The sequence below is a fragment of the Vulpes vulpes genome, chromosome 6, assembly GCF_048418805.1.
Source record: "Vulpes vulpes isolate BD-2025 chromosome 6, VulVul3, whole genome shotgun sequence".
NCBI classification, from domain to species: Eukaryota; Metazoa; Chordata; class Mammalia; order Carnivora; family Canidae; genus Vulpes; species Vulpes vulpes.
Window position 1 is genome coordinate 59993057 of NC_132785.1, and position 22449 is coordinate 60015505.

The 22449-nt window shown below is 43.2% G+C and overlaps 1 protein-coding gene across 1 annotated transcript in view; it reads right to left on the reverse strand.

Annotated features, from left to right (window-relative positions):
- Positions 1 to 22449, reverse strand: part of TUBGCP3 (tubulin gamma complex component 3) — an 82913-nt gene that overhangs the window by 10691 nt on the left and 49773 nt on the right. The window contains exons 17-20 of the mRNA XM_026008846.2: positions 20459 to 20594; positions 12587 to 12675; positions 12331 to 12462; positions 881 to 1021 (exon numbers count right to left, since the gene is read on the reverse strand). Coding sequence (XP_025864631.1) covers positions 881 to 1021; positions 12331 to 12462; positions 12587 to 12675; positions 20459 to 20594 — 498 coding nt within the window. The remainder of the gene's footprint in view (positions 1 to 880; positions 1022 to 12330; positions 12463 to 12586; positions 12676 to 20458; positions 20595 to 22449) is intronic.

Genomic DNA, 22449 nt, shown 5'->3' on the forward strand with positions numbered 1-22449 from the left:
CCTAGCACCTTGGCATGCTCACAAAGAGGCCAGGCAGCATTTCAGGGTCACACACATACCCACTCTTGGTGAAAAATGGAGCAAGCCCTCCTTCTGTTTCCAAAAAACCCTGAGGAGACAGTATACACTCTAAGGGGGTTGAGAGCTTTCTAAGCTAAAAAGATCCTCACACAAATTTTAAGGGAACATTTAAAAACAAAACTAACCAAATTGTGTTATCTAAAAAAATCTGACGCTTGGGTGGGGCGATCAGTTAAGTGTCCAACTCTTGATTTTGGCTCAGGTCATGATCTCACGGTTTTGAGATCGAGCCCCACATTGGGCTCTGCACTGGTGGGCAGTCCGCTTGGATTCTATCTCCCTGTAACTCCAAAATAATAAATAAATAAAACCTTTAAAAAATTTGTCACCATCCCAAGAATAAGCACCTTGGGAAAGAAAAAATTACAGAGATGACACCAAATATAAGGAAGTCTATAATGAGCAACCTTGTTCAGTAAATCTTCACAACCCAAGGTCATACAGGACATAATAACATCCTTTACTAAGGTCACTGGAGGTCGCTGTAAGTGCACAGCTCTGGTTCCCACATGTCCAGGTGTGTCCACCAGCTAGAGGTGACCAGGTATATAGAGCCAAAACCACTCCAAAGAGACAGCAGCGCCCATAGGCTATCAGGATTCTTGTGCACGCAGTCCTTATGCTCACAACGGGATGACAGTGAGGATGACCACTCTGCCTGGAACAGGGTCTCCTCAGGACTCTAAATGCAGGTGTCCAGGAACATTTCAGCAGGAAAATTATTTGTTGTATTTGCGATTGTAGTGGCAATGAACTCATTTATATTAAAACTATAAACCCACTGGTAGAAAAGCCATACCTCAATCTCATGCTGTTTCTTTTTCTCTTCAAACTGTAATCGTCTCTGTAGCTCTTCCAGGGCAGCTCTGTATATTGCATCCTGAGTGTTCTGAAGTTCAATGATTTGATCAAACACAGCTCTAAGTTGATTTAAAAGTGCCTGAGAACAGGAGACAAGGTTTTTTTCTTTTTATGATAAGAACTCCAACATGCTAATTACTAAGTTTTTCATAAAGACATTGGTAATTAGTAAGGAGAGAGTCTGTAAAACAAGTCATCGACTCACACTCCCAAAGTGCTCTTTGCCCGTCTACTCTCTTTTACTGAGTGCCCTGTGGTATGCGTTGCACTAGGTCCTGCCCAGCTCGGGGCTCCACGCATGCTTCACAGCCTCTTGCACCCTCAGAGCAGGCTCATAAACCATGGTGCAGCCCCAGATCACACAGCTGGTGTCAAGCAGGGGTCTCAGGAGTGCAGTGACTCCAAGGTCAGAAAGGAATAGGAAAGCAAGTCCATCCTATTCACTTTTTGGTGCCAAATACACCAAGGCCAGACACAGACAATATGAGAAAGGAGATTCTTAATCAAATAAAAAAAACAAATTCAGCACAGTTCTTCAAAAAACAGTTCACAGCAGGAAAGGATGGTTTAACAATGGAAACACATCCCTGTCACTGGCTCACTGTCCACATGTGCTGCACAGTGCCATACCTGAGCATCAGTCATCGTTTAGTTTTGTTTTCTCCCAGCATGGCATGGAAAGAGGGCAACAGAAAGAGATCTATACAAAAATCACTTATGTAAATCAAAACACATCCATTCAAAACACCAGATATACATCCGAGGAGGACTAGCAAACAAAGACAAGTGCACCAACGGTAGCGATAGGGCTAAGACAAAGCCCAGCAAACACAAGGGGTCTTTCATGGATGACAATAGTGCACCACAACTGAAGGGGAGGGTTACAGACTTAGAATTGAACAAGAAGGCTTTGGTCCTGAGGTAGAAACTCCCAGTCATTATTTTACGTTTTCTTTTTTTTTTTTTTTTTTTTTTATTTTTTTTATTTTACGTTTTCTTTATTTATTTTTTTTTTTTAATTTTTATTTATTTATGATAGTCATACAGAGAGAGAGAGGCAGAGACACAGGCAGAGGGAGAAGCGGACTCCATGCACCAGGAGCCCGACGTGGGATTTGATCCTAGGATTTGATCCTAGGTCTCCAGGATCACGCCCTGGGCCAAAGGCAGGCGCTAAACCACTGCGCCACCCAGGGATCCCTATTTTACGTTTTCTTTAATCCCTGCCCTAGTTTCTGTTTCTTGTCCCAGACATCTACCATTGAGATTCTTTTTGATTCTCACATCATTGTTCTGAGAGTTCCCGGCTCTATCCTCTGCCAGCTTAGATTTAAAAAGAAAAAAAAAAAAAAACCATTAACAACAATTTGAGAAGATAATTTTAAAATCACAGAAAAATAAGTCACATGTTAAAACTTAACAGCCACTCATGATTTATATAAGCTATCTAAACACACTAGAACTACAAAGACCCTCCTTAATTTGATAAAGATCCTACGAGATCTGCAGGCAAACATCATAGTGAATGGTCAAAGAATAAAACATCTCTTTAATATCGGGGACCAGATAAAGAGTCCTACCCATGCTCCTCAGGGACCCAGCTAACACCTCAAAGCAAGGAAAAGCAGAAAGCAGACCCTCTGGAAAGAAAGAAACAAAACTGGTTTTCCTTGTAAAAATAAAATTTAAGCAGATCTAGAAACTCTTGGAATTAAAAAAAAAATGGATAAAAGATAAAAGTAATGAAACAAATAGCAGGCCTCCAGACCAGCCAAATACCATAAATGTAGTAATAACCTACAAAAGATCTACAAGATGTTATGGGAGAAAGATGACATGACTTTATTGAGAAGCACAAGGGAGATGGAGTAGCAGGAGGGGTGCCAAGTTCACAGACATGAAGCAGCAAGGAAGCTGAGCTGGTGCAAACGAGCACCCTGGCTCATCACTGGTGGGCAGGTGCCAGGGCCAGTGAGGATGTGTGCAAGGCCATTCCCATTTTCCTGCCCAGGGTGGAACATGTCCCTTCGAAGGGTCAGTACCACACGTGCACAAACCCCACTCACTTGTGGCTGCTGCTGCTGAGGGTCAGGTGTCCTGGGACTCCCGGTGAACACTGGGTTCCCCATAAGGCTGCTTTTCTCTTTTGGAGGGGTCTTACTTGATAAGTCAAAAGTAAACCAAAGATGGAGACGGGCCAATTTTTTTTTGTTTTTAATAAAGATTTATTTTCTCCAATTTGTTTCTTTATTGTAATCAAATAAATACTAGTATTCCTAGAACAGTTCATTAGTTCACAAGGTGACTGAGTTCTCTCTCTGACTTCAAGCTACGTATGCAAAGGGCTCTGTCAGCAGTCTGCTTGACCAGAGAACCAGAAGTGTGCGTTCTGGGTGGCACCAGTGTGCAGCAGCCAAAGAAGCAACACAGGATCTTCCTCAGCAATGCACAGGCGAGAATTACACATGTGCACACACCTGCACCAGCAGTGCCACAACCCCACCTTTAAAACCATGTGTCTGTTTAATAAGCTTGTGTTCTTACTAAAGGAGACACCAAAAGAGACTGAATTTCTCTGTCAGTAACAGATGTTTCTAATCTGTTCTATATATTGGGTTCCTTAAAAAATAAAACCTCTAGTGATTATTTTAAACCATTAAATTAAAAGTAAAACCATTAGCAGAGGCTATTTCAAAAACGATTACTAAGCCTTTAGCCTCACAACTCCTTCCCTGCCGTGACTCGGCAACTCACACGTACACATCCATGACCATAAGGAAACTGTCTTACAGGCAAGAATATTTTCTCCTTGGATTCTGTTCACATCAGTGGGAACCTCCTAGAGGCAAGAAGTGTGACTGTTTCGAACTGTCAGGGTGGACAGGGCTGAAAGCCAGCACTGCCAGCTACTGACGGCTCCTCATATCCCACAGGGTGCCTGCTGTCGTTGTGGAGCATACCTTGGAAGTTCACATGTTCCCTGAAAAGCACAGACCTGAACCACATTAAAGCTCTGTAAAATACACACCATGGCTTTTAACCACTGAAAAACAGAAGTAACTAACTTAAGTCATGAGTCAGGCACCATGATAGAACGGTTCCTGTGAATTACCATTTACCTCTTGCAGACCTGCATGAGAAAGACAAGTGTCTCTGCCTCTTCCCGTAGGACAGCACTGTGCCCGCAGAGCCCCAGGCAACAGCATCCCCTGTGTTACTACACCAACTCATCTGACAGCACAGGAAAAGGCCTGTTGGCCCACAGACACACAACCTACAGAGACAGTCACTACAGGCTCTGCCGACACAGAGTGGCTCACTAAGCGCAGCCAGGGCCAAAAGGCTGCAGGTGGCTATTTCTTAAATTATTCGTTATAACCAAAGGGTTTTAAATTACTTTTGTGCCATTGTTTCCATATATTTGTAAAAGCTTTCTGTATAGAAGCATCTTTGGGCAATTTTTTACACAAATGAGCGGCAGTTTAAGTAATAAAATTTGTCATCCTGAGTACCTGTTTCCCAGCCATGACTGGAAAACCCAGATCTGCTAATGGAACAGTCTCTGTGAAGTAGTACATTCCCTTGAGGGGGGTACAGGTAGACTCTGATGCAGCCCTCCACGAGCCAGAAATTTCTTTGAAGTCACACACTGAATGTCAAAAACGGCACATGAAATTTTGACTCGTATGTCACAGTATCTTTGTTTCAATTGAAAACATGTTCCTTGCTTCCCCAGACATCAAAATAAAATCAGAACCCCACAAGGCTTGGCCATGTGGAACAGCAATGTTCAGAACAGGGTCTACAGGGAGCAACATGAGCAACAAAGCTGGGGCCATGTGACACTTAAACCTTTTCTAGACAGGAGGAGGAGGGGCAAGATGGCGGAAGAGTAGGGTCTCCAAATCACCTGTCCCCACCAAATTATCTAGATAACCTTCAAATTATCCTGAAAATCTACGAATTTGGCCTGAGATTTAAAGAGAGAACAGCCGGAATGCTACAGTGAGAAGAGCTTCTATCAAGGTGGGGGGGGGGGGGGATAAAGAAACAAAAGGCATCCAAGGGGGAGGGGCCCCGCGAGGAGCCACGAGTGCCCCCAGGACAGGAGAGCTCCGTCCCAGAGAAGCAGGAGCTTCACCAATCTTCCGGGTCGGAAAGGCCTTCACAGGGTGTTGGAGCAGGACCCCAGGAGGGCGGGGATGCCCTCAGGCTCCCTGGGACAGTAACAGAGCAACTGCGCACCAGGGAGAGTGCGCCGAGCTCCCTAAAGGCTGCAGCGTGAGCACGGCTGGACCCAGGAGCAGCTTGAAGGGGCTTGGGCAGAGGAAGAGGCTCCGTGCGGAGGGGGCTGTGCAGCCAGGAGCACGAATCCCACAGCGCAGGCACAGGCCCGGAGCACTGGGCAACGGGACACAGCCCAGGATACGGCCTCCCCCCGGGACAGGCAGAGGCCAGGAGGGCCCAGGACCTCAAGGACGCTCCTGCCCCGAGCTGAGCAGATCAGTGGCCCCGCCCCGGAGCCTCCAGGCCCTGCAGTCGGAGAGCTCCCTAGTTACTGCGTGGACTGAATCCAGGGCTCCAGAGCTGGCCGTGGCCACTGGGGTTGTTCCTCCTGGGGCCTCGCGGGGTAAACAACCCCCACTGAGCCCTGCACCAGGCAGGGGGCAGAGCACCTCCCCCAAGTGCTAACACCTGAAAATCAGCACAACAGGCCCTTCCCCCAGAAGACCAAATAGACAGACAAGTTCCAGGGGAAGTCAAGGGACTTAAAGTATACTGAATCAGAAGATACTCCCGTGTTTGTTTTCTTTCTTTCTTTCTTTTTTTTTTTTTGCTTTTTGAGTTGTTTGCTTCCCCCACCCCCCCTTTTTTTTCCCTTTCTTTTTCTTTCTCTTTTTCTTCTCTTTTTTTTTTTTCTTTCTTTCTTTCTCTCCTCTTTTTCTCCTTTTCCCAATACAACTTGTTTTTGGCCACTCTGCACTGAGCAAAATGACTAGAAGGAAAACCTCACCTCAAAAGAAAGAATCAGAAACAGTCCTCACTCCCACAGAGTTACAAAATCTGGATTACAATTCAATGTCAAAAAGCCAATTCAGAAGCACTATTATACAGCTACTGGTGGCTCTAGAAAAAACCATAAAGGACTCAAGAGACTTCATGACTGCAGAATTTAGATCCACTCAGGCAGAAATTAAAAATCAATTGAATGAGATGCAATCCACACTAGAAGTCCTAACGACGAGGGTTAACGAGGTGGAAGAATGAGTGACATAGAAGACAAGTTGATGGCAAAGAGGGAAACTGAGGAAAAAAGAGACAGACAATTAAAAGACCAAGAAGATAGATTAAGGGAAATAAACGACAGCCTGAGGAAGAAAAACCTACGTTTAATTGGGGTTCCCAAGGGCGCCGAAAGGGAGAGAGGGCCAGAATAAGTATTGGAACAAATCCTAGCTGAAAACTTTCCTAATCTGGGAAGGGAAACAGGCATTCAGATCCAGGAAATAGAGAGATTCCCCCCCCCCCAAATCAATAAAAACCATTCAACACCTCGACATTTAATAGTGAAGCTTGCAAATTCCAAAGATAAAGAGAAGATCCTTAAAGCAACAAGAGACAAGAAATCCCTGACTTTTATGGGGAGGAGTATTAGGGTAACAGCAGACCTCTCCACAGAGACCTGGCAGGCCAGAAAGGGCTGGCAGGATATATTCAGGGTCCTAAATGAGAAGAACATGCAACCAAGAATACTTTATCCAGCAAGGCTTTCATTCAAACTGGAAGGAGAGATAAAGAGCTTCCAAGACAGGCAGGAACTGAAAGAATATGTGACCTCAAAACCAGCTCTGCAAGAAATTTTAAGGGGGACTCTTAAAATTCCCCTTTAAGAAGTTGTTCAGTGGAACAATCCACAAAAACAAGGACTGAATAGATATCATGATGACACTAAACTCATATCTGTCAATAGTAACTCTGAACGTGAACGGGCTTAATGACCCCATCAAAAGGCGCAGGGTTTCAGATTGGATAAAAAAGCAGGACCCGTCTATTTGCTGTCTACAAGAGACTCATTTTACACAGGACGACACCTACAGCCTGAAAATAAAAGGTTGGAGAACCATTTAGCATTCAAACGGTCCTCAAAAGAAAGTGGGGGTAGCCATCCTCATATCAGATATAATATAAATTTACCCCGAAGACTGTAGTGAGGGATGAAGAGGGACACTATATCATACTTAAAGGATCTATCCAACAAGAGGACTTAACAATCCTCAATATATATGCCCCGAATGTGGGAGCTGCCAAATATATAAACCAATTAATAACCAAAGTGAAGAAATACTTAGATAATAATACACTTATACTTGGTGACTTCAATCTAGCTCTTTCTATACTAGATAGGTCTTCTAAGCACAACATCTCCAAAGAAACGAGAGCTTTAAATGATACACTGGACCAGATGGATTTCACAGATATCTACAGAACTTTACATCCAAACTCAACTGAATACACATTCTTCTCAAGTGCACATGGAACTTTCTCCAGAATAGACCATATACTGGGTCACAAATCAGGTCTGAACCGATACCAAAAGATCGGGATAGTCCCCTGTATATTCTCAGACCATAATGCCTTGAAATTAGAACTTAATCACAACAAGAAGTTTGGAAGGACCACAAACACGTGGAAGTTAAGAACCATCCTGCTAAAAGATGAAAGGGTCAACCAGGAAATTAAGGAAGAATTAAAAAGATTCATGGAAACTAATGAGAATGAAGATACAACCGTTCAAAATCTTTGGGATGCAGCAAAAGCAGTCCTGAGGGGGAAATACATCGCAATACAAGCATCCATTCAAAAACTGGAAAGAACTCAAATTCAAAAGCTCACCTTACACATAAAGGAACTAGAGAAAAAGCAACAAATAGACCCCACCCCCAGCAGAAGAAGACAGTTAATTAAAATTCGAGCAGAACTAAATGATATCGAGAACAAAAGAACTGTGGAACAGATCAACAGAACCAGGAGTTGGTTCTTTGAAAGAATTAATAAGATAGATAAACCATTAGCCAACCTTATTAAAAAGAAGAGAGAGAAGACTCAAATTAATAAAATCATGAATGAGAAAGGAGAGATCACTACCAACACCAAGGAAATACAAACGATTTTAAAAACATATTATGAACAGCTGTACGCCAATAAATTAGGAAATCGAGAAGAAATGGACGCATTCCTGGAAAGCCACAAACTACCAAAACTGGAGCAGGAAGAAATAGAAAACCTGAACAGGCCAATAACCAGCGAGGAAATCGAAGCAGTCATCAAAAACCTCCCAAGACACAAGAGTCCAGGGCCAGATGGCTTCCCAGGGGAATTCTATCAAACGTTTAAAGAAGAAATCATACCTATTCTACTAAAGTTGTTTGGAAAGATAGAAAGAGATGGAGTACTTCCAAATTCGTTCTATGAGGCCAGCATCACCTTAATTCTGAAACCAGACAAAGACCCCACCAAAAAGGAGAATTACAGACCAATATCCCTGATGAACATGGATGCAAAAATTCTCAACAAGATACTAGCCAATAGGATCCAACAACACATTAAGAAAATTATTCACCATGACCAATTATTCACCAAGACATGAAGAGAAATCTCACAGAGGAAGACATGGACATGGCCAACATGCACATGAGAAAATGCTCTGCATCAGTTTCCATCAGGGAAATACAAATCCAAACCACAATGAGATACCACCTCACACCAGTGAGAATGGGGAAAATTAACAAGGCAGGAAACAACCAATGTTGGAGAGGATGCGGAGAAAGGGGAACCCTCTTACACTGTTGGTGGGAATGTGAACTGGTGCAGCCACTCTGGAAAACTGTGTGGAGGTTCCTCAAAGAGTTAAAAATAGACCTGCCCTACGACCCAGCAATTGCACTGCTGGGGATTTACCCCAAAGATTCAGATGCAATGAAACGTCGGGACACCTGCACCCCGATGTTTCTATCAGCAATGGCCACAATAGCCAAACTGTGGAAGGAGCCTCGGTGTCCATCGAAAGATGAATGGATAAAGAAGATGTGGTTTATGTATACAATGGAATATTACTCAGCAATTAGAAACGACAAATACCCACCATTTGCTTCAACGTGGATGGAACTGGAGGGTATTATGCTGAGTGAAATAAGTCAATCGGAGAAGGACAAACAGGGTATGTTCTCATTCATATGGGGAATATAAATAATAGTGAAAGGGAATATAAAGGAAGGGAAAAGAAATGTTGGGAAATATCAGGAAGGGAGACAGAACATAAAGATTCCTAACTCAGGGAAACGAACTCGGGGTGGTGGAAGGGGAGGAGGGCGGGTGTTGGAGGGGAATGGGTGACGGGCACTGAGGTGGACACTTGATGGGATGAGCACTGGGTGTTTTTCTGTATGTTGGTAAATTGAACACCAATAAAAATTAATAAAAAAAAAAAAAAAAGAAAATTATTCACCATGACCAAGTAGTATTTATCCCCGGGACACAAGGCTGGTTCAACACCCGTAAAACAATCAATGTGATTCATCATATCAGCAAGAGAAAAACCAAGAACCATATGATCCTCTCATTAGATGCAGAGAAAGCATTTGACAAAATACAGCATCCATTCCTGATCAAAACTCTTCAGAGTGTAGGGATAGAGGGAACATTCCTTGACATCTTAAAAGCCATCTACGAAAAGCCCACAGCAAATATCATTTTCAATGGGGAAGCACTGGGAGCCTTTCCCCTAAGATCAGGAACAAGACAGGGATGTCCACTCTCACCACTGCTGTTCAACATAGTTCTAGAAGTCCTCACCTCAGCAATCAGACAACATAAAGACATTAAAGGCATTCAAATTGGCAAAGAAGAAGTCAAACCCTCCCTCTTTGCCGATGACATGATACTCTACATAGAAAACCCAAAAGCCTCCACCCCAAGATTGCTAGAACTCATACAGCAATTTGGTAACGTGGCAGGATACAAAATCAATGTCCAGAAATCAGTGGCATTCCTATACACTAACAATAAGACTGAAGAAAGAGAAATTAAGGAGTCAATCCCATTTACAATTGCACCCAAAAGCATAAGATACCTAGGAATAAACCTAACCAAAGAGGTAAAGGATCTATACCCTAAAAACTATAGAACACTTCTGAAAGAAATTGAGGAAGACACAAAGATATGGAAAAATATTCCATGCTCATGGATTGGCAGAATTAATATTGTGAAAATGTCAATGTTACCCAGGGCAATTTACACGTTTAATGCAATCCCTATCAAAATACCATGGACTTTCTTCAGAGAGTTAGAACAAATTATTTTAACATTTGTGTGGAATCAGAAAAGACCCCGAATAGCCAGGGGAATTTTAAAAAAGAAAACCGTATCTGGGGGCATCACAATGCCAGATTTCAGGTTGGACTACAAAGCTGTGGTCATCAAGACAGTGTGGTACTGGCACAAAAACAGACACATAGATCAATGGAACAGAATAGAGAACCCAGAAGTGGACCCTGAAATGTATGGTCATCTAATATTCGATAAAGGAGGAAAGACTATCCATTGGAAGAGAGACAGTCTCTTCAATAAATGGTGCTGGGAAAATTGGACATCCACATGCAGAAGAATGAAACTAGCCCACTCTCTTTCACCAGACAGAAAGATAAACTCAAAATGGATGAAAGATGTAAATGTGGGACAAGATTCCATCAAAATCCTAGAGGAGAACACAGGCAACACCCTTTTTTAATTCAGCCACAGTAACTTCTTGCAAGATCCATCCACGAAGGCAAAAGAAACAAAAGCAAAAATGAACTACTGGGACTTCATCAAGATAAGAAGCTTTTGCACAGCAAAGGACACAGTCAACAAAACTAAAAGACAACCTACAGAATGGAGAAGATATTTGCAAACGACATATCAGATAAAGGGCTAGTTTCCAAGATCTATAAAGAACTTATTAAACTCAACACCAAAGAAACAAACAATCCAATCATGAAATGGGCAAAAGACATGAAGAGAAATCTCACAGAGGAAGACATGGACATGGCCAACATGCACATGAGAAAATGCTCTGCATCAGTTTCCATCAGGGAAATACAAATCAAAACCACAATGAGATACCACCTCACACCAGTGAGAATGGGGAAAATTAACAAGGCAGGAAACCACAAATGTTGGAGAGGATGCAGAGTAAAGGGAACCCTCTTACACTGTTGGTGGGAGTGTGAACTGGTGCAGCCACTCTGGAAAACTGTGTGAAGGTTCCTCAAAGAGCAGTTGCACTGCTGGGGATTTACCCCAAAGATACAGATGCAATGAAACGCCGGGACACCTGCACCCCAATGTTTATAGCAGCAATGCCCACAATAGCCAAACTGTGGAAGGAGCCTCGGTGTCCATCAAAAGATGAATGGATAAAGAAGATGTGGTTTATGTATACAATGGAATATTACTCAGCAATTAGAAACGACAAATACCCACCATTTGCTTCAACGTGGATGGAACTAGACGGTATTATGCTGAGTGAAGTAAGTCAATCGCAGAAGGACAAACATTATATGGTCTCATTCATTTGGGGAATATAGATAATAGTGAAAGGGAATATAAGGGAAGGGAGAAGAGATGTGTGGGAAATATCAGAAAGGGAGACAGAGCATAAAGACTCCTAATTCTGGGAAACGAACTAGGGGTGATGGAAGGAGAGGAGGGCGGGGGGTGGGGGTGAATGGGTGACAGGCACGGAGGGGGGCACTTGATGGGATGAGCACTGGGTGTTATTCTGTATGCTGGTAAATTGAACACCAATAAAAAATAAACTTATTAAAAAAAAAAAAAAACTTTTCTAGACAAACTATTTTCAAACACATGTGGCCAGACACTCACTTAATGATGGCAAACACAGAAAAGACCATCCCTGGATAAGAACACAAAGCGCCGACATGGAGTTCCCTGCACATCTTCACCTCATCTTCCTGAACTTACAGACAGGTGGCCATCTGCTGTGTCCTCACACAGCCTTGCCTGGTTTACTCAGTCTACAACACAAAATCATCATGGTGGTTCATCTAGGTCTCCTGAAGCCCACAAGGGGACACTACTATTACACCGAGGAAACATATGAGTGTGATTATATGCTTTACTGCTTTTACATCCATTTCAGTGCATGTTCTTGTTCTAATTTTGCTCAGAAATGGTCCACCTTGAACTTTAGATTATTAATAAGACAGGCCTAGTTACTACTAATGTGGGCATCAGGTGATTTCTAAGATCTGCCATGTGACAGGAGCCCAAGGAGGAGAAGACTATTATTATTTGTGTTCCTGTTTGTAAATGGTATGTGGGTCTTACTCTGGAGTCGGTGTCCAGCAGACAGCGGGAGATGATGGTGTCCAGGAACACCTCATGTGCCGCGATGATATGGTCCAAGTCTTGGGCCTGTTGCACCTTGTTCCAAAGTTCATCCCAAGAACACTCAAGCACCTAGGAAACAACAATGCAACACTTTGGGTTGTGTCATCCTGGTATAGGATCTTTGACAAAAGACACCCCACAAAAGCCTAAAACATTGACTTAAACTAACATCAAAGAATGCTCTGAAATGTACCTCAAATGTAATGTAATACTGCATTTGGTGAATGAAGTGGACCATCTCAGATGCCAGAATGTGACAGTGGTGCAGCACCCCAGAGAACTCTGCAAGAGAGCCAAAGAGCAGGTATTAGACACCACAGAAACACGTTTCCCTTCCTGTAGAACCACTGGCTTTTACTGATAACCCCTTGAAATAGAAAATGGCACTTCTGTAACTAATTTCCATGCCATTAGAGCTACACAAGGGTTTAGCTGTCTAATCACATTGGATTACTTTACATAACGTAAGGACCTGAATGGCATAAAATAAAATAATTGCATCTGAAAATTAAATAGACATATTTCATCATATGAATATAAATGTACGTTCAGTTCTGTGACTTCTTTACAACACATCTGTCTTCTGCTGCTGTGCAAGACTTCACAACTCCCAGTGACCTGGAGACAAAAGTGCCATTTCCTTAAGGGCCGGATTGGGATCCTGTTACCTGAGAGAAACGAAGCAGGAAGGAAATGGGCCTGAGCCCTCTACTCTGCTCCTGTTCTTTGCAAGACTATAAAACCATCAAAAGGCTTGGAGGTCACCAGAGAGGAGCCATTCTCTGCTCATACTTTTAATTTTTCAGAGTATTAGGGGAGACCATGGCAGAGGAGGGCTCAAGCAGAGGGGGCCACCAAAGGAATGGTTACAAGCACATTTCATTGGGGGTCAGACAGAACATATTGATGTTAATTAGCTCCCTAGGTAATCAACTGTTGCTGCAGGCAGTTATTCAAGAAATCATTCTTGTCCCTTTGTAAGAGTAATGAGGAAGTGAAACCCATGACAAAAAGAACAGTGGGGATATATACATAAAAAGAGTAAGAAAAAAAAAAAAGAGAAGTGCCTCATTGCCCTTGACATTGAGGGGGGACTTTGCTGGCCTGGGTCAGTATGCAGTGCTGGGCCCCATGAAGCAGCAGCAGGCCACCTTGGATGGGGTAAATACTCCCATGCAGAACAGGCTACTGGCTGCAAATTCATCTATGAGCCCAAAAAGAAGAATGTAGTTTCCTACTAAAACTACCAAAGGGGCAGAAGTGTCTCACCTGATATTCAGAGCCTACTTACCTAAAAATTATTTCTGGCATAAAAGAGCACCATAAAAGCTTGTTTTAAGTGGGAATCATCCATATCACCATGTCAGGATGCTTCTAAAGGAAATGACTGCCATTGATACCTCCACTGTGGGCTTTACTCCAGAGCTGGAGTGACAGGGACTGTGCTACCTTTCCCCCTAAGGCCAGGCAGTCTTACCTGGAGAGACTGTGTATACTTAAAGCATCCAACACGCATGAAGGTGTGCACCATCCACACTGGTTCTTTACATGCTACACATGAGGACACCCAGGTCTCGCTGTGGTATCCCATGTCTCTGAATGTCCCCTCTATTAGGAGTGCTTCTGAAGATGCGCGGCTTTGCATGGACTCACAGTGGATGCCCTCGGCTCACAATCCATCCTACTGAGCCATCTGTGCAGTTTATACCTCTCCAACCTGACGTTCTTCTACCAGAGTTTAACATCACCGCCAAAATCGTAGACCTCATCGCAGACCTCATCGCATATCCTGATGGACGTGCATGAAGACAGTAAGCAAGCTCCTCTCAGCACTGTCCCTGAGGCCCCGTGTGTGTTACAGGAACACAGAAATCTGTGTGGCTCATCTCAGCATCTAGTTCAAAGCCAGTGTTCTATACACAAGGGGAAAAGCTCAATCCATCCAGTAAACACTATTACTGCTCGTGTCTTTCTGGTTAGGGGGTCTTTGCCGGGGTGCTCTCACCAAGGTCCCAGTGACAATCCGGCACTATCGGGATCACATGCTGGGTTTTAGTTATATGTTATACAAGTTTAATAACATTTTTCACATTTCATCTTTGAACTCCATACACACCAGGAACTTCTGTGTGGCATGCACAGTTTGATAACACAGTGGCTAAGTTACTGACTCCACTTTATGATCTTGGATTTACATCACTGCACAATTTCTCCACCGCCCATCATTAATCCACCAGAATCTCTCATGTCACCCACGTCAAGAGTTGAAAATGCAGCTCAATGACCACAAAACAGAAGCATCTAGAGAAACAACCTAGAATTCATGGCATTCGGCCTCAGCCAGTCCTCCACAGTGCCCAGAAACTCTCTCCTTTCTCTGCCTGATCTTCCAGCTGCCACTACCCTGGAGTCCTCCGTCCACCAGCTCCCTCCATCCTTCCCAAGAGACACACCCTCAGGCGGGAAGCTACTCTGGGCCCAGCTCTCTTGTCCTCTGCCCAGGAATGCCACATCAGCCCTGGCCCAGGTCGCCAAAGACAAGGGACAGCTGGGGTTGGTCACCAGTCTCTACCTTAGCTGTTTTCCTGCAGTGTGGCCCTACTAGAGCGTTCTCTCCTCCCTGAAGTACTTCCTTCTATGGCTTCAGAGAGACGACTCTCTCCAGGTCCACTGCCCATTTTCCTGGTTGTTTTTCTTCATCTCATTTAGGAGAGCCTGTTTTGCTGCTCTTTGCTGCAAGACCTTTTTTTTTCCCTTCTCACCCCATTTTGAGGCAAACTCAATTCCGTGGCTTCCAGAATTATCTACATCTTTATCTCTGGTTCTGATCTGTCTTGGGCTTCATCAGATCAATCCAACCAGATGTGTCACATTATGTTCTTAAAAACACCTCAAATTAAACAGAAGGATTACCCCCAAAGTGTTCCTCCCCCAGTGCGCAGGGCCTGGTGAACGCCCTGCTGAGCCCAATCACCCAGCCCTGCCCACCAGAGCTCCCTCAAGTCCGTGCACTCTCCCCAGCCCCAGGGTGCTGTGTCCACCACAGCCACCCTCCCACAGGATCACAATCAACGCTTCTGCCAACCTCCAATGTTGCCTCTGAGAACCACTTTCCTCAGAGATGCCAGAGTGGCTTTTAGAACCAAACAAATCTGAGTGTGTCCCACTCCCTGGTGCAAGTCCTCCTGTGGTTCCCTCTGCCACTGAAGTCAGACTACCCAAGACCCAGCCTGTGAAGCCCTCGAGACCTGGGTCTTGGCCCATCCTCCCCACCCCCACACCCTTTCCTTCACTGACATGCTCACATCCACCCAGGTGCTACCTTGGACACCAATGCCTCCGCAGAGCCCTTGAACACTACCCACATCCACCAGGTGTGTCCTTTTCATGTTCCTAGATCACCTGGTCTCTTCCACATCAAACAACTCATCACAGGGCATTCTAAGTTCTTGTTTAAATGTTCATCCTGGGATGCCTGGGTGGTTTAGAGACTGAGTATCTGCCTTTGGCTCAGGGTATGATCCTGGGGTCCTGGGATTGAGTCCCGCATTTGGCTCCCCATAGAGAGCCTGCTTCTCTCCCTCTGCCTATGTCTCTGCCTCTCTCTGTGTCTCTCATGAAAAATAAATAAAATCTTAAAAAAAAAAAAAAAAATAAATGTCCATCCTGCCCTCATAGCCACCACAGGGGCCTTGTCTGTCATATCCACCACTGGATACCAAGAACAGGCAGCACAAAGTAGGCCTTCAACAATCATTTGCTGAATGAGTGACTTCGTCCTCAAAAATTAAGGTGGATGAGTGTATTCCCCCGTGTTGTGTTTTTAAACGCACACCCTGTTCAAAGGCCTTCCCTGACCAAGGCAAATTAGCAACAATGTTAAAAGAGGTGTTCTTCCCTTTAACAGTGTAAAGTACTACCAAATACTTTATTTTCCTTCTAGAGAAATCAACCATCTTTTCTTCTATAAATGAGTATACAAAATAGCATCTTCAATGACATTCTTCCAAAATAAAACCTCTGAGTTTTATTTTCTGAGGGACCTGTGGCCACTGCTCAGAGGCACTGCACACTGAAAAGGAACCTAACAACTCATATAATGGAAGTCTGAAGTCCCTACAGTGCTGCAAGTCTTCCCTACATGGGAAGTCACATCCTAGACCTATACTCAGAACCTCTCATGGCCTAGTTGCTCTCTAACAAATGACTAGGAACCCAATTCATAAATACAATGAATTTGTAAGGGACAATTTGGTCCTTTAATGCCTAAAAAAATCTAACTTACACCAGAAATACCCCTTGGATCTTGTTACTCAGCACCCTGAAAATACATTTAATACATACTTCACATATAAGTGCTTGTGTTTTTATGGCTGTGGCTGACCTACAAATAAAGAATCTCAAAAAAAAAAAAAGAATCTCAAAAGCAAAGCAACACTTGCACTGAGGTCCAATAACTACATAAACATAATATGTCTCTCACTAGGCTAATTTCACAGCAGACAACTTCATACACACAACCAAGAAGAAAGGTTCTTCTGTGAGATTCTTTAGGATGGAAATGTAAGATCCACATTTGTAATTCTGTGCTGCCCTCTATGGGATGCTGGGAGAACTTCAAGCCTGATTTGAGCAAGGCAGGCTCTGGAAGAGCCTCACCACAAAGCTGAGCCATCTCCAACTCGCACTTATTCATCTGGAGGTGCTACAGTGAGAAGGGTTGTTAAAATGATTTTTTTTTTTAAGTTTCTTTAAAAAAAAAATACCCTAAAACAGTTTCTTCACAATTGCAAATCACCTCCTTCAGCCTGTGTTTCTAACTAATGCTACTGTATTTAAAAGTGACTTGGTCAAATTACCCATCTCATTTATTTCTCAAAGCTAAGGGTTCAAAGAAGTTGGTAGGAATCAGGACTTTCCAAAGCTCCTTTGTGTGGAATCTCTAATCACCACAAAGGTCCTCCTGCAGAGGCCATTAGCTGTCCATCATATGGCCAGGCAGGCAGCAATGACACCAGCATAGAGCCCCCCCACCCCTGGGCAGCACAGGTAAGTGCACTACTCAGACTCAGTCCCTGTGACCCCAGGAAGCAAGTGCTGCTGTCCCACCCCAGATGAGGGAACTGAGGCAGAGGAAGGAAATGAGCTCATGGCCTCAGCCAAGTGCTGGTGGCCTACAGACTCACCTAGCCAGTGCCGCTCAGCATCTGTGCTGACCATGAACCACATGGCTTACGGGTCCAGCACAAGGGAACTCCATATAAATCTCTAATCACCGGGGGGGGGGGGGGGGGCACCTACTCATCCATGCAGACAAAGATGATACATACAGAGAGAAACTCTGAAGAGAAAAATGTCTACTCACTTTTTAAGTTACCATTTCTGCAGTCTAGAACACTGTCCACAGTAGGATGAACATTATCATTATATTAATCACAAGGAAGAAAAACAGCTGCCAATTACACCAACAAAATGTAGCAGAGGGCCTGTGGTGGCGCATCTCCCACCTCCACCACGTTCATTTTTATTTCTAATAAGGACCAAAAAGGAGATCGTTTTAATACCACTCCCCAGGTGGGGGGGGACCTCCATCTAGGTCCCTCCGGTACACAAAAGAAGAGAAAGAATACAAGCTCATTTAACCATACTTGTCTATTTCATTTAGTTAGCTGCAATATGAAATACAAATTTAGTTGCTACTAATTCTAATACTTTTTAGATTAATTGAATCCAACAAGAACAAAAAGACTCCATACCACTAGAACCCAAATCTTTTTTTTTTTTTTAGAACCCAAATCTTTAAACAATTTTCGTATCAACAATTGTTTTTTGTCTAGCTGAAAGACAAATATATAAAAACAGGCATAAACATCTTGGGAGACCAATACTGAAAACTCCTATACTAAGCAAATCATTTTCAAGTGTAACTATTCACTATTATTAAAATATTTTGATAAATATTTTTCAAATGATATTTGTGGTAATAATTAATGATCCTGTATACATACACCAAGCCTGTTATACACACTGCACATGTGTGAAAAGCTCCAAAGGTGGTTTACAGGAGCACTTTAAATAATCTTTCTGTATTTCTGCCTCAGATTTATAGTTGGCGGGATGTTTCTAAATTTGTTGTATTAACAAAAGCTAAGTAGCTAGTTGATTTCTGCTCATTTAGTTGCCTGAACACTAACAACTTTAAAATATTCCTTATAACTAAAAGAATATTACACCCCAACAGAAACATGAGTAAAAAACTAGTTTCCCGAAAAGAGAAACACAAATGACAAAAAAACTGTTTATACTCACCATTTAAAAAGCATTAAAATTTTTCAAATAAATGGATGTTAGCTGAACAAGAGTAATACAGCCAGCCGCTAGGCAGGGCTTTGCTAGTGCGGACATGCCCTCAATCAGCACCTCGTTCCCTGACACCATCTGATGATGTGCACTCAGAGTTGAAGTATGAGCACTAGTGCTTGCAAATGTAAAGTAAAAATAGAATCCATACCTGCTACCTCAGCTATTCCATCTCTAATTCATCTAAAGAAATATTTAGATGCATATAAATATATACTTAAACTTTATGGCAGTATATTCATGGGAAAAAAAAAAGGGTCAGTGAAAGAAGCTAACACAAAGCTCTCTGTAACACCATGAAGTTATGTTAAAGTGATTAATGCTCTACAAGATAAAGCATAATACTTCTCCCACACACAGAAAATCAATCAGAAGTCTGTGACTTGAGGAGAAAAAAGCTTGCGGACTACTTCAATACATGAGAAGAGCAAATTCATGCTGACCCTGGTGAGATGATACTGAAATCAGCAATGTGTCACAACCAGCTAACAGCTAGAGCCAGAGGCCTCCCTGTGACAGAGCGTACACACCACCCAGAGACCGTCCAAATCAGGAAGAAGGGAGGACGCGGGCACCACACCACTCACGCCACAGCCCGGATGCCACCAGGGGAGGGTGTGAGGCTGGCAACAGGACAGTTCACCAGCGAGCACCCAGTGGACTGCATGAGTCACCCCGCAACACACCATGGGAAAGAGGGACACAGTGAAGAGCAGGAGACCGTGAGGTCCTCTGAGTGACGGATGCCTCCTTCTGCCAGGCAGCCCTCATGGATTGGAAATGCTCCAAGACAGTATTTCCTGTCCACGACCACTATGGTATCTAAAGGAAAACATTCTCTCTTGCTTCTTTCCCAGCTATAGCAGAGGCTCCTTATTATTAATTTTCTACAAAGTGAGTCCAGAGAAAGCAAGGCAAGGAACGTAAGGGGATCCTGATCCCCAGGAAAAGACCAGCTGTGAATTCAGAAAGCATGGGACATGGAATATATCTGTCAACACACAGGCCCCCAGCTTCGGGGTATACCTATTCTGGAACTCTGGGAGCTGCTCCAGGATCAGCCTTGACCTAGTAAACATGTACAGATGACCCGTGCCTGTCTTCAATCAATGGCTCCTTTTTCAATAAGCACTTTCACCAAAAGATTAAGAACCTACAAGTGTCACTTCTCTTTAGAGAAACGTTGTTGAAATACTTTCTCAAAGGTTTTGACCAAATGAATTTCAATATGAAGATTTCAAAATTATCCATAAATGAATGAAATTATTCAGTATTTGTAACATTAAAATAAACCTGGCTAGCTGACATGAGAATCTTTATTATGGCTTATAATTATAAAGTAATATTACAAAATATTTCCACGTCCTGGTTTATGAACCAAAACAAACATTAAAGCAATTCCAAAATAGACTTTAATCAAAATACTAAGTGAATTTTAAGTGAACCAGCAATTTATTAAGCAGCTTTCCTTAAAAATTAAAATAAAATCCATATGTAAACACTAGAGTACAAACGAATGTGACTCTGAAAAAAACCTCATGATCTAAACAATCTAATTTGACTCACATTCTGACTTGCACAGAAATCAAGATAAGCAATATTACAAATGAGCCTTTTCACAAAAGCCAAATCCAAAAGCATGAATGCACTCCTCTGTTTGCCAGGCTGCAACGCAGGCCCCCTGACTGCCCAGCAGTGCATTTACCTGGCATATTTCTCAGGAGCTTTGCATTGCACATATGTCCCTTTCGAATGTCAGTAAGGATGTATTCCATCCGCTTGGCCCTCCAGAGGAAGTTAAATACTCTCAGGTAGTGGCTCATACACTCTCGGGTAAATACCTGTGAAGAACAGCACAAGACAGACTGTAGTACTCTGTGATGAAAGCCCCCCTCCCCCCCTCCCCGGACAGATCTCCACCTTTCATCTTTTTATCTTTAAGCAAAAAAAGCCAAAGCATACACAATCAACTCTAATAAACTCTACGTTGTACACAACCAATTATACTATAATAAGTTTCAGGAAAGGATCATTACTGATGTGCTAAGCATCATGTCAAGCAAACTCACAGGAACAGCAGGTAGATATTTTTATACCAATTTTATAGACTGAGAAACAGAGGCCTAAGGTTACACGGTTAGGAAATGATACGTCGGGACTTTGAGCCTAAACCATAGTCGAAAATGTGGACTCTTAACTCCAACTCCAGCTCTGGCTCCGTAGCAGTTTTTTCTACCTGAGCCCACCTGAGGGAGATAAGAGGGTGGCAAATCTCATGGAGGATGGGCCTGGAACAATCTCCAGCCTGTAAAGAGGGCTCCGGGTTGTTTTCACATACGTATTTATGGCTCTTTCACTGCAAAATGGCCAGCGGTGTCACATCCCAGGAGGATGAGCCCCATGGGCAGGGGTGGGGTGAGGCCTTCCTTCCATGCCCGCCTCCCTCCTATGGGGGCCAGATTGAGCAAATAAAAACACAGGACACCAGTTAAATACGCATGTCAGGTGAACCACAAATAATCTTCTAGTGCCCATCTGTCCCATGCATACACGTAACAGGGTTTTCTGCAGATGACAGCCAAACATGTTTCTGACACCAAGGTGTGCAGAACAGATGTGGGCACATGTCTGCCCTTTTCCAGACACCTCAAACAAGGAATGCGTCGCCTTTGTTACCAACACTCCCCTCGCAGCACAAAGAACTAGGAACAGCCTACCCAAGTAGGGCTTCTGCTTCCAGCAGCTCTGAGCTGCCCCTCCCCACCCCAGGTGCATGGCCCCTCAGCCTGAGACCTTCCCCCTCACACCACTCCCAGGTACTCCCTATGCCCTAGCTACTCCCACACCCCACATGGCCCCCAAGGACACAGGCCACACACTTTTCCCTGGTCTCACCAATGTCCCTTTTCTCCAGACAGAATATTTATCATTTGACCCTTGCAATTTTAGCACTTCGTTGTAGACTGCTTTGCCTTCTCTTTTTTGTATATTCTTGGCACTGCTCATATGTTACAAGGACTACCTGTCTATTTTTCTGTAGGCCTTTCTGTGCCAGTATTTGGCAGGTGCTGAATACTAACTCATGACGGCACATCTAAACAGGAATGGTTAGGAACTGTTTTGAATGGACTCTGAAATCAACTGTGAATGTTTTGGGGATTATCTATTTTGCTGTGCTGCCCACACTACTGTTTTTGTAACTATAAACAGTGACTGAAGGAAACAATTTTATAAATGAATTAAAGAAATCTTTGTTATACAAATGCTATTTCAAGGGACCCTTTAAGTGCCAGGTTTCCCAGAGCACATTTAATGTGCAGTTTAAACATCCAGTTTAATCAATTCTTTAAAAACAGTAACTGTTTCAGAGAAAACATTCCTTCCCACTACATTTGTATAGGGGAAATACCCTCCATGTTTCATTTTGGCATGTATATGGTCTTTCAGTTCACTGCCTATGCAGTATACAGTTCAGAAAAAACATTAAATAAGTTTCCGACACCTTATTTAATTCCCGGGAGATCAAGGACAAAGAACTGAAGGATTTTATCCCATCCAGTACCCAAGTGAGGAGATGAGAGATAATCTCTACATGTCCTTCTTCACAGAATTAGCAAGAAGTTAAAATTATACTGTCATAAAAGATAAAAATCATGTGACTAACATAAGGTATGTCCTCATAATTAAGTTTTCTAC